The 12997-nt window shown below is 42.2% G+C and overlaps 1 protein-coding gene across 4 annotated transcripts in view; it reads right to left on the bottom strand.

The window, feature by feature from the left end:
* The window catches only part of ALF4 (aberrant root formation protein), a 128649-nt gene that overhangs the window by 16636 nt on the left and 99016 nt on the right, over window positions 1-12997 (bottom strand). For all 4 annotated transcript variants that reach the window (XM_087672308.1, XM_087672299.1, XM_087672290.1 and 1 more), the window contains exon 10: window positions 8239-8319. In XM_087672308.1, coding sequence (XP_087528434.1) covers window positions 8239-8319 — 81 coding nt within the window. The remainder of the gene's footprint in view (window positions 1-8238; window positions 8320-12997) is intronic.

Here is a 12997-nt window from a genome sequence, read left to right as displayed (position 1 = left end):
GCATGAAGTCTTCAATTTGCATCCCATCCATGTGGTAAAGGACACAAAGAAGACAAACTCATTGGACATGCAAGTCCAACTCCCACCATGTGGTGAAGAACATAACCCTTGGATTTTTAATTTGTACTTCAATTGATATACTCAAAGCTCAATATTATAATACAAAACTAAATGTTTTCTATCATATATTGGACACTTTTTCTTTGGATGGGTGTGACAAGCTTCTCTCTCTTTGCATTCTTTATATATATGTTCTGAACTTACTATACATTAAACTTATTTGAGACGTCGCCTGTCAATGTAGCATATTATACAAGATGTATTCTCGCAAGAAGATATCCTCCTTTGAGGTGGCACACCTTATATTTATCAATTTTCCTACATTCTTGCTTGTTATGGAGATGGAGGAGCAAGATTGTCCTACCATTGGGCAGCCCGGGCAAGTATTACAAGAAGCGCTACCCAAGTGGTATGACCTAACTTCTTCAACATCTTTTGAAGACAAAAGGGCCAAGTCACTCCATGCAAGAAGATCCCTCAAAACATCGCAAGCAAGATTCTTGCGAAGATGAGACGGGAATCTATTAGAGGATAAATGTGTGCATCGGGACAAAAACCTATGGCTACTCATAATGAAGCCTCGAACGTAGGCTTATCTTCGATCGATGTCTCCATCATTGGTGGTGTTGACTCCACATCCACATCCACCTTCAACAAAAAACAAAGAGTGGAGGCTCATACTACACCTGAGAGGTAATCCACTCTCCCACAAGCCCTCGGTCATGTGCATGGATCAATTGCCTTTCTTAGAGAAAGTATACACCTTGCAGAGATTGAGATTGCACACGCACCATCCTGAAGTGCAATCTCGCATTTGATATCATAAAGCAAGAGCAATGAAAAAAGATGGTAAAAGCCATTGCCAATGTGGATCCATGCGAAGAACGGACAAATGTCACCTAGCATGATATGCAAATGAAGAACGTTCATGAAAAGGACATGATTAATAGAGCCTTCAATCCTCTTTGAGCTGCATAGACGAAGTATGGTTACCCTCATTCTCACCAACACATGGAATGACAGTAGGAAGGAAAGCCATGGGCATGACAGATCAACATACTCATGTCTTGTCTGCTTGGCACATACTTCTTGCAGGTCATAGACATCGACAATAGGGAAAGGAAAACCATGGGCATATTCATCTACCATCACATTCGACAAGTAATCATTGAGGTGTGCATTGTCGTTTTGAAGTTGTTACTTTCTTAATCTTTTAAGTTTTGTATTATTAAATGATCATGGATGAACCAAGTGCGAGAATACTTTCTACAATCTATTGGCAATAATTTTAGAGAAGATTTTATACAAGGAACCCATAACAGGAATTCCACCCATGAGGCCTCCCTCCCTCCCCACACACCTCCCTCTCTCTCTCTCTCCCCCCCCCCTCTCTCTCTCTCTCTCTCTCTCTCTCTCTCTCTCTCTCTCTCTCGCATTTGACAATCAATACCTCATTTTACATATGGAGAGGAGATAATAGAGTTGATCCAAAGATATGTTTACTTGGCGATTACATTTTTAAGGCTGAGATTCACTTTGAGGAGAGTAGCAAAGGATAGATTGACACGAGACTATGCAGCTGTAGAGTCAATGGAGAGCCTGTACACACGTATATAGTTTCATGAGCCTCAAACAAAGCTCTAGCTCTCCAATATTTTGGTCACACCACTACTTCTGTATGGAGCCCCTATATGGGGATTGACCCTCTACCACACAAGGAAAGCCACACAGGATCAACCACTGCCCAAGGGGGAGGAGATATGTGAGAGTTGGGAGCAAATGGAGAGACCCCTAGTATTAATGATTTCACCAATGATTCGAAGTAAGCCCTCTGTACCACATGGGATTATCAGACAAAGATGGGAGCACTACCCATAGTGACAGAGGCTCTCTTCCAAAAAATGACTTTCCTACATAGGCTCAAGACCTTGCCTCCCAGCTCAAGAATTGTCTAGATAGCTAGCATTACAAGAGGATACTGAGTGCTGGTATTCTCGGAGAGAGGCATGGTTACAACTACATGGATTACACATGGATCATCTCCCACCACTACGATACATCTTGGTTTAAACTTTACCCTCACTTGGAGCTCAACTGAGAGGAGCTAAACCGCATCATCAGGATGGACACTATTCACATACACATAGCCAAAATATAGGTAACACCTACTCGCGATCTACAGACGAAGATGGCTTTCTACCGGAAGCATCTCCTACACATATCCCTCAATTACTTTGTTGTCCACCTAGAATATATGGATTTACACCTCTCTCATAATGTACGATGTCCCATTGGACAGCTCCGTACATCCTCACACCAGCTCTAGATCGAGACAAGTAGATACGGTGCAAACTCCCCCCCCCCCAGAGGACTAGATTTCCCAACTTTATCAGCTCAAGCTAGTGATTGAGGAGCACTACTCATGGAGATATCCAATGTATTATGAGATTCGAGGGTGCTTCCATTGCCTATTTAGAGAGGGATTTGAGCCACTATCCAAGGTGATGGATTTTCCATATGAGAGATGTGTCAAGCTCTTCGTCCCGCAGCTATGCTGCAACAAAAAGCACCTCTTATGGGCCCACCAATAGAGATACGGAGCCATACATAAGCACACACTCACGAAGTACTATGTAGCATTGACTACTTCCTCCACTACAGAGTCCTCATCATCGGTCTGGCGGCCCCACTATAGATAACTACCCTAGACACCGCCACAAAGAGATACAAAGCCTGTCGCCCATGTCCAGCTAATCCACACTCTAGCAGGAGGCATCATCTGTGCAAATACAAAGAATACTACACTATCATCAAGGAACTCTACCTCACCGCTTCAATCTCTCTATGCTAGATAGACCCATGAGAGATATCTTGGGATGAGAGTACCTCTCCTGAGCCATTCCACATTGTGCTTAGATATCATTTTGTACTCATCAAATATGTATTTTTCACTATTTATTTTCCATTCATAGCATTAGATGACAACTATTTTGGGACTCCGAAAATTCCTTGACTTTTCAAATGTAACATTTTGGTGTCATAAGCTGATTTGGCCTTTTTGTAAATGTTAATATAGCTTTCATTCTTTCTCCCACTCCTGCTCTCTACACCCACCCTACCCCTATCCCGCCCTCGCCCTTTGCCATGTTCTGTCCTCACCCTCTGCCCCTACCCCATCCTCGCCCCCTGTCCCACCCTCTACCCCTATCCCGATCCCAATATTCCCCACCCAAAAAATTGAGCTTGTTTTTTTTTAGTATGGAAGATAGCCCATGTGCTCTAGTTTCCCTCAACAAGCCTTGAATTATAATCTTATGAGAGAACACGAATGACAATTGTTTATGTTCAAATAGATTCTCTTGAATCCTAGATGTGGATCAATCAAAATGAAGAGTGATTGTAAAATGCTAGCAAATCATCTACTATCCTTCTCATCATGTCCAAACCATTCCCTGTAATGTGCCCCATGTAGTCCATGAAGCCCTTTTCCAACTCCTCATTATTGTATTGCTCCTCATTATGCCAAAGAACATGCAATACATGTGCAATAGCAAGGATTGGTTTATCAAATTAATCCCATCATGAATTTCACACGGTACATATTTAATCAGCCCTCGAGAGTGATAAATAATGCATCATAAATAAAAGCACAATGAGTCATTAACAATTATCCATACGTAAATACTAAAAGTTAAACAATAGCTAGATGATAAATTAAAATAATTCATGATCGCATATCACACACAAGATAACTTACTTGTCTTGCGGCAAGAAACCATTGCAAAGTAAGGCCTAACCAATGTTATCCATATACTCATATAAAATACGTAAATACTAAAAGTTAAGCAATAGCTAGATGATAAATTAAAACAATTCATGAACACGTGTCACGCACAATATAACTTGCTTGTCTTGTAGCAGCAAGTTGTTACAAAGCAAGGCCTCACCAATGTTATCCATGTACTCATATAGAAGATCTAAAGTGCTCCCTCTAATTCAATGATGCACAAGACAATGTAGATAAGAGTACGAGTCTTTACCAATGCCTCTACCTTAAGCCACCAACTCTCATTCAAGACACTATGTCTAAATGCAAGAGGCTTTGGGGACTCTAGCTCCATCTAAGCTACTCTTCGCATGCAATGGTCCATATCAAATTCAGACATACCTATACCAGCCTATAGGTGATACACAAAACAATGTAGATCAAAGTCAGTCTTTATCAATGCCTCTACCTCAAGTCACCGACTCTCATTCAAGACACTATGTCTAAATGCAAGAGCCTTTGGAGACTCTCTCTAACTCCATGTGAGCCACACTTCATATGCAATGGTCCATATCAAATTTGGACGAACCCATATAAGCCTCTCTAACACAATAAACATGTAGGCAAATCTTCTAGCAGAGGGCTTCAATAGCTCAAGTGTGTTATTGACTCGAAATATGTTAGCGAAATGGACTCTTCTTAACAAATCTTACCACATTTCTTATTCTCTTGAAGACATCATTCATTAAATATATTTGACTAACATCTTTAATAACATGAAGCACATAAAGTCCATGCAACTTTTAAAAACTCATCCTTAGGTATATATCCCATGGACACACAGTTGCTTCCATTATTTGTCACCACTTGTACCACATTTTGAACCCCTATGTCCATGATAACCTCTCATATTTGCTACCAAATGAAAGCTCATGTGATGATTATATAGTAGAGGTATTGATGGCCTTCATCATAGTACCCAGAAACAGCGTTTCAGGGCTGCCGAAACGGAATAGCCGTTTTGACCGAAACGGAAACGGCAGACCGGCGTTTCAACATCCTGCGGTTCATTTCGGGGCACTCCAGCTCCCGCCCCCGCCTCCTCCTCTTCTTCTTCTTCCTTTTCTTCTTCTCCCTCTTCCTCCTCTTCTTCTTATTATTATTATTCTTCTTCTTCTTCTTCTTCACATTACCTCAAAGCTAATCATGGCGCCAGATCCATATTGGAGGCACATCACTCCAATAAAGAGATCCGAGGGCTCCAACGGATCAATGAAGTGGCGGTGGAACTATTGTGGATTGGAGAAATCGGGGCGCATAACAAGCATGAAAGACTACATGGCCTGCATTTCCAACAAAGATATCGAGCCTTATTGTCCAAACTATAGTTGCCAGGTGTTCATTGATGTTGATACTTATTACTCAGTAGTTACTAGAGTCTAGAGACTAATACACAATGCTCAGTGCTCACTAGACTTTGGAGTTTTGACAGACTATTCACATAACGTAGTTACATGTATCATTGTATCTCGATTTCACTTATTATGCATCTTGATTCTTGTTCCATTGTTCTTGATGTCAATCTCCACTGTTCTTGATGTCAATCATCACTGCCCTTTAGATCATAGATCATTCATAAGTCATAATTCATTTTGTTGCCGTAAGTTTTGACAATTGAGTCTTAATTGTGTTAAGCTGTCTTAAGTTTCAACCGTTGAGTCTTGACTCTTCAATCTTCACTCATGAGTCGTGACATGTGTAATGAATCATGATTGCAATCATATGACATGGACTCAAAAGTTTTGTATAAAATTTGGGTATATATTATTATAGGCACTGATATACTTACATACCCACATAATAATGTATTTATTTTAGTGTACAATCTGAAACGCCGTTTTCCCATTTCCAAAATTTAGCCAAAACTCTAGCTTTTCCCGTTTTCATTTCCCTCGTTTCCGAAACTCCCATGTACTATGGCCTTCATGAACATGGTGCCTTTGCAAGAAGACACCAAAATAATATACACCTTTCTTCTACAAATATCCAACTATCCATCACATAAGACCTTTCTTCTACATATATCTAATTATCCATCACATAAGACCATGATTCATATTTCATCCATGTCTCCGTCAAGGGCTCCAATTGAGCCTCTACGGATGTCTTTTCCCTTCTAAACTCTCATATCTGTAAGGCGTCTTTGGAGGGATCCTTCTACTCGCAACCTATGCAGCTCATTGCCTTGAAAGTGTTCTTTCATTGTTGTATGCTAGCCATATTGAAAGGAATCGCACACTGAATAAATAAGTATCTGAGCTTTCTAGTTGCCTATGCAATCATATAACATTCTTATTTGTTAAGGATTTTTTGAATTCATATACATTGAATATATTAGAATGGCATGTTAAGGTAAGGCATGTATTTAGGTAAGTGAACAATTAAAAATGGAGAATGATAAATTGAGCTCATTTCATAAGAAAGGTTGAGCCTATTGTACGTTACTCTATATCTATGTTTATGGGTTGAAAATTTATTTATATTTAGTAATCATGTACATTAGAGCTTTTAGAAGTCACGCTTGCCACATGTGTCAAATTCAAAGACTAAGTATGTCTACATATACTATCACACATATAGCAAATCCTTGTTAGACAAGCATACTAAGTGGTCCTTCATATGGGTTACGCTACCCGATTTCTCCAATCCACAATACTTGTATCACCACTTCTCTAATCTACCGAAGTCCTCATATCCTGCAATTGGAGTAACATGGCTCTAATATGAATCCAACATTGTGGCTTCAAACTCAGAAGGTGTGACTTGTGACTTGTGAGAAGTTACTAATTAAAAGTTAGCAAAAAGGAAAAGGATGGAAGTTGGAAGGTTTAAGGTTAAAGGAAGAAGCAAAATGAAAAGAAAAGGAGTATTAAGAAGGAAAGAAGAATGGAAAAGAAAAGAGGAGGAGAAGGAGAATGGAAGGAAGGAGGGAAGGAAGGAAGGAAGGAAAGAAGGAAGAACAAGAAGAAAGGCAAGAGGAAAAAAGAAAAAGAAGAAGAAAGGAGGAGGAGGAGAGCAAGAAAGAGAAGGTGACGAGCAAGAGACACAAAGTGCGCAAAGAAGACGAAGAGGAAAAAAGGTAAAAACTATCTAGATATTCCCCCACAGGACAGAGTGCCCAAAACACCGTTTCAGCAGTCTTGTTTCAAGCTCCAAAACAATCGGTCCATTTCGGACTACCCGAAACATCGATTCAAGGTGCTAGACCACTATCGGAGCTTGGTTAGGTCTCTCATATGACTTATCCATAAATCCCCTGACATCTCTGATATGGTAGCCTTATTGTCTTTTTTCATGAAAACCCTCAAGGCTCACTAGCAAACCACTCTTTACATGATGTGGTACCTACAAGGACCCCTTCTTAGAAGACTTTATATTGAAAGTATGCTACTCTCATTTGGATAAAGTGACTTAGATTGGACTGACAACATCGACACTCAAAGATCTACTACCAGATATGCTCTTCCTCTCTCTTCGATCCAGTGCTATTCTGTGAAAGAATGCTACCCCCGTTGGATAAAGTGACTTAGATTGGATTGACGGCATCGACACTCAAAGATCAAAGATCAACTACCAGATATGCTCTCTCTCTCTCTCTCTCTTTTTTTTTTCGTAAAAACTCTCTCTCTCTCTCTCTCTCTCTCTCTCTCTCTCTCTCTCTCTCTCTCTCTCTCTCTCTCAGATCCAGTGCTATTTCGTGGAGCAAATAAGAAGTAACTTATCGTGGCTGAGTTCCTAGCCTTACACTATACTGCCAGGAAGGCAATATGGCTTTACTGCATGCTTGCAAACACTGGACTATACTGAGAGCAAGGCAAGATGAAAACATGCTTGAATAACCATACCAGGATAGTTGTTTTAGGAAAGAGCTAGTAAAATGTCTAGTTAATTGATGACGCTCTTTATCTGCAAACTCTAAAGGTCCAGGCAGCAGCCACACTAAATTTTGATGCTATCCAGGATAACAGAAACCTTGGAATGTACCTCACAGCATCGCATACATACTGATCAGATCAGTATGTACGTACTGAACCTACCTTGCCCTAGAATGTGAAATCTATCATTGAAAAAAACTTGTTTGTTCTTATACGTTAACAACAAGGTTCAGTTTCAGAGTCCCGAATGCAATGGCAGCATCCTCAGCTGCAGCAAACCACATACAGCCATTTGGGCCACAGCATTGACCCATAAATATCCTTTTTTCTCAAAACTAAATCAGTCAATATTAAATTACTAAAACTACTCAGAAACAATTATGAGGGTCTTTCAACCCAAATGTTTTGCATATTTACAAGTACAGTCTCAAACCTACTTTTTTCTTGCTTTTGTGCACAAACACTAGCATTACCCACCATAGATGAATGACCACAGTTCATAATCAGTGTTTTGAAGGTGTCATAACGCTCCAATGGTGAAAGAACCTCTGTCAATATCTGCATATGTCCACAACCACAACCTTAATTATTTGTTCACCAGAAAAATCAAAGCAAAGTCATTTTCCTTCAAAGAAAAGAGAAACCTATTACACCAAATGACTTGTTTCTTTTAACGGGATGCCCAATAGATCCTTTCTTTGGCCAAGCCTTCACCACAGGAGTCTTACCTCTTGCAGGAGCTGAAACAAGTTCAAGGGGAGTTGGCAGCAATGAGACAAGAAATTACCAATTGGCAATAAGGAGGAACACATTAAAGAACTGCAAGAACAGCTGCAAGGCATGATGAATGAAGAGCACAAATCAAGGAAGAGCCCATAACGGAGTCATTACAAGCAGAATTGGCCAACCAAATACAAAAAGTGAATTGATACAATTCAAAACATTTTTGTGAGAGGTTATGTCAGTAATGATTGATGGTCTCCCCCCGGCATGGGATCAAAAGAATCTTGCTCTAGAGCTTGAACAAGATTTCGTTCTAGAAACATATGTTTTATTAGCAGAGTTAAGCAAGGTTGTCTCTTTCGTAGATTTGGGAAAGCCCATTAGCATTATCCAAAAAAGTACACATGCAAAAGTTGATTACATGGATATGACAGAGAAGGTAGCTATGATGAAGCAGACTAAGTCCTTACAAGGGACAAAGATATGGATACCAGACGAATCAACCCCACTCCAGCTCAAATATCGACCAACAGAATTAGCCAAAGTCAGAGAGGCATGAAGAAATGGTAAATGGGCAATGTATCGAGGAGGAATAGTAGTCATGAGGAAGTTCCACACCTTATTTCCCCATAAATAAATGTATCCTCTAGTGGAATTTAGCTGCCCTCTATATTTGTAATAGAAATCAACGTTGTAATCAAAAGCTCTTATGAGTCATAAGATGTTAGAGTTTATTCCATTTTCATAATCCCTTTATTATTTTATTTAAATGTGCTTTCATGGCACTAATACCCAAAGTGGAATGTAATGAATCATTTGATCTATCCTATAGGTCAATTTTGGCCTCCAAAGGACGTTAATAGAGCTTTCTTTCTTTCCCAACGTGTATGAGGCTAGTGGTGCTCACTCCCTCATCCCAAAGTGTTGATCATGTTAGAGGTAGAGTCATCCCCTGGACAGGCTGTGTTAGGGTGTATCTCTTTACAGGTCTGTCGGACAGATCTGTCAGGTGCCACATCATCAGTTCCGGGCAGGCAGACACGTCAGCAGCGTGACGCTGGTACAATCGGACAGCAGTTTTTGCACAGTCAAACAATTTTCTGATTATTTTATTCAGTCGACCTGGTGCTGGGCGTTTTTGTGTTTCTTGGCTATATATAGCCAATTGGTGGCACATTCTCTCATTCATTCTGATCTTGAGAGCTGTTGGCTGAGACTGACTGCGCTCGGGCTGACAAAGATTGAGGTCTTCAAGACGGAGACACACACATATTTTCTCTGCCCCCATGTATATTCTTCACTCCTATATAGCATACTACACTGCAGATTTTCTGCGTTGCACTGTCTCCTTTTCTCTCTCCCTCTTTTATCTGTGTTCACTCTCTCCCAGTCTTTGTCCTACGCTTCCGCATTGCTGCACTCTGACATGGTATCAGAGCGGTGAAGACGGACTGACTGAGTGCTGAACCTATCTGAAGAGGAGATTTCAGCGTGACACAAGGCCGCGTTTTCAGGATTCGAGGGCGAGTGGGAGGGCTGCGCATCGGATCAAGGCTAAAGCAAGCATGGGTGTGCAAGAAAGGAGTCCAACTGGTGAATTTGCTGCAGGTTTATACTGTTTGAAGGGGAGGAAGGCTGCGTTTTAGGTCTTCCATTGCAGATTTTACATTTTCATTGCCTCCGGCGGGTGAAGAAGGTTCGGGCAGCAAAGGAAACAGCCCTAACAACCTACGTTTACATAGTCAAAGAGGGACTGATTTTGTGTTTGTGCAAGCATTGCAGGTGAACATGTCTACAGAGACTGATTTGAAGTTCCAGGCGATCATGGACAAGAAGGTGCCTATCCTACCAGCTCTTCCATTAGATCAAAAGCTTGATGGTGATAATTACCGCATTTGGCGCGTGATGATGTTGGCCATACTGGAGTCTTATGATTTGGTGGAGCTTGTGATGGAGGAGATCACTCGATCCTCGGTGACAGATAAGTCCAAACTCTCTTCCAGTGCTCATGCGGAGTTGACCAAAGCTCAATCTCATTAGGACAAACTGAATGCCAGGTTCGTTCTTTTCTTTTTCTGTCTTGCACTACAGCTATGATAGCTCACATCGAGCACTTGACGGTGGCTCGAGAGATATGGTTGGAGCTCGACCAAATGTACGACTAGATGACCATGATGAAGAGGGCTTCTTTGGAGGTGCGAATTCGGACCTTGTCCATGAATAAGTCTTCTTCGCTTCGAAAACACATCAACAAGCTTTGGCAGCTTCAGATGAAGGTCAAAATGTGGGGAAGCCTATTTCCTCCAAAGACATGGCAATCACTTTACTGTCCCAATTGTTACCGCCACGATTCGGTACCTTTTATTCCGCTCTTATTGTATCAGGGCGGAAATCAACTCTTCGGTGGGAAGAGTTGATTCCTATCGTCTTGGACCAAGAGGAACAATTGAAGGGACAGAATGCTTCCAAATCGGAGGCTTTGGTTGGTCAAGCTTCTCAAAAGAAGGGGAAGGACCAAAAAAAGAAGGAGGACAACAAATCCAAGAAGGACAAGGAGAAGGAATCGACTTGCCATATTTGTGGTAAGACCGGTCAATGGAAGAAGGATTGCCCCGACAAAGACAAGAAGGACACCAAGAAGAAGGACACGAAGGATTCTGGAGCGCTGGCTGCACCCTCATCAGCTGCTTTTCTACACTTAGAAGTCATTGAGAACTCTACACCCAAGACTTCTAATGCTGCCATGATAACTCCCCATGCTTGAGAGTGGATCGTGGGCAGTGGTACCTACCGACACATGACTCCTCCCATTGGTGTTACCCATTTGCAACCTTTGTGTGGGCAGATTCTCATTGGAGACAGCTCTACTGTGTCTATTGCTACGCAGGGTGAGATGCAGCTTATTCCCTATGGATGTGGTGGTACCCACACTTTAGAGGTGTTGCATGTGCCAGGCTTGGGGTATCACTTACTTTCGGTCCATAAGATTTGTGCTCTTGGCCTCTTGGTGGAGTTTAACAGTGATACTGTTCGAGTCCTTGATTGTGGATCGAGGAAGGTTCTCTCTGCAAGGTACGAGGAGAATGGCATCTACAAATTGAAGTCTTCTATAGCTCTTACCTCTCTTTTTCTTGCCTCTCAGACACAATCCAAGCTATGGCATGCTCGGTTTGGCCATCTAAACGAAGAGTACCTTCGAAAGGCGTCGCGAGGATCATTTGTCCAATGTTCGCCGAACATAGAGGTGAGCCATCAGCCATGTGTCTCCTGCATTCGTGGAAAACTGCATCAGGATGCGATTCCCAACAAAGCTTCGAGGTGGTCTACTTCACCTATGGAGCTTGTCTCTACGGATCTTTGTGGCCCGATGAGGACCGAGTCCCTAAAGGGGAGCTTGTACTTCCTGTTGATCATAGATGACTACAGCAGGATGACATGGGCCTATTTCTTGACACTGAAGTCACAGACTTTCTCTCACTTCAAGTATTGGCTTCTTTTTTAGGAGACCTGATCTAGCCGGCGAGACTGACGACCTTGCATTCAGACAAGGGAGGTGAATTTATGTCGAATGAGTTTGCTTGTTTTTGTGCGGATAGGGGCATTCACCAGGAGTTTTCTAATACCAACATTTCTCAAGAGAATGGTATTTTGGAGCGGAAGAACTGAAGTGTGATCAAGATGGCACACACCATAATGGAGCACCGACAGACGCCTCAGTTTTTATGGACCGAGGCAGTGGCTACCGCAGTTCACATCCTTGATTGATCTCCCATTTCAACCGTAGACAGGATAACACCTTTTGAGGCTTACTTTGGGACTAAGCTTGATGTATCTTATTTCAAGATCTTTGGGTATGACGCCTATGCGCACATCCCGAAGACACAGCATGACAAGTTCAAGGCGGCTTCGCGACAACAGGTTTTTGTTGGCTACAGCTCCCAGTCCCAAGGTTATCGTCTGTTTGATCCCGTCAAGCGGGATATCTACACGAGCCGAGATGTGCCATTCATGGAAGTTCCGACCACTGGGGGGGGTGAGGAGCACCCTGTCCTTGGAGATTCAAGGGAGAGTTGGGCTCCCGAAACAATTCCTTTGGAACCGAAGCCTCTTGATGGAGATTTTTCTTCTAATTCACAGTCTTCCCTTCCACCGGCCACCCCCGAGGAGCTTCCGCAGGTGGATGTACCTGAGTCTTCAACAAATGGAGAGCGACGGGGAGAGGTTCGCCCTCCTCCTCGTTGGGCCCGTGACACACTCCGAGATTCAGGGATCGAGGGGGTCCCTGAGGAGTGGGAACCGCAGGATGGACCGCGGAGATCACAGAGGAATCAGGCACATTCTACATTGTTTGCTCTAACTATTGTTTGATGACCCGTGTTATGCAAGATCGTGAGCCCACTTCAATGACGGCGGCTTTGCAGTCTGACCATTGGTGGAAGGCTATGGAAGCCGAGTTGGAGGCTATTGAGAGAAATAGCACTTGGTCTCTTGTGCCTCGTCTCTCTCGCAAGAA

The sequence above is a fragment of the Lygodium microphyllum genome, chromosome 3 (assembly GCF_053477565.2).
Source record: "Lygodium microphyllum isolate KBCC chromosome 3, Lygodium_microphyllum_v1.1.10, whole genome shotgun sequence".
Lineage (NCBI taxonomy): Eukaryota > Viridiplantae > Streptophyta > Polypodiopsida > Schizaeales > Lygodiaceae > Lygodium > Lygodium microphyllum.
This window is presented reverse-complemented; position numbering and strand designations above follow the sequence as displayed.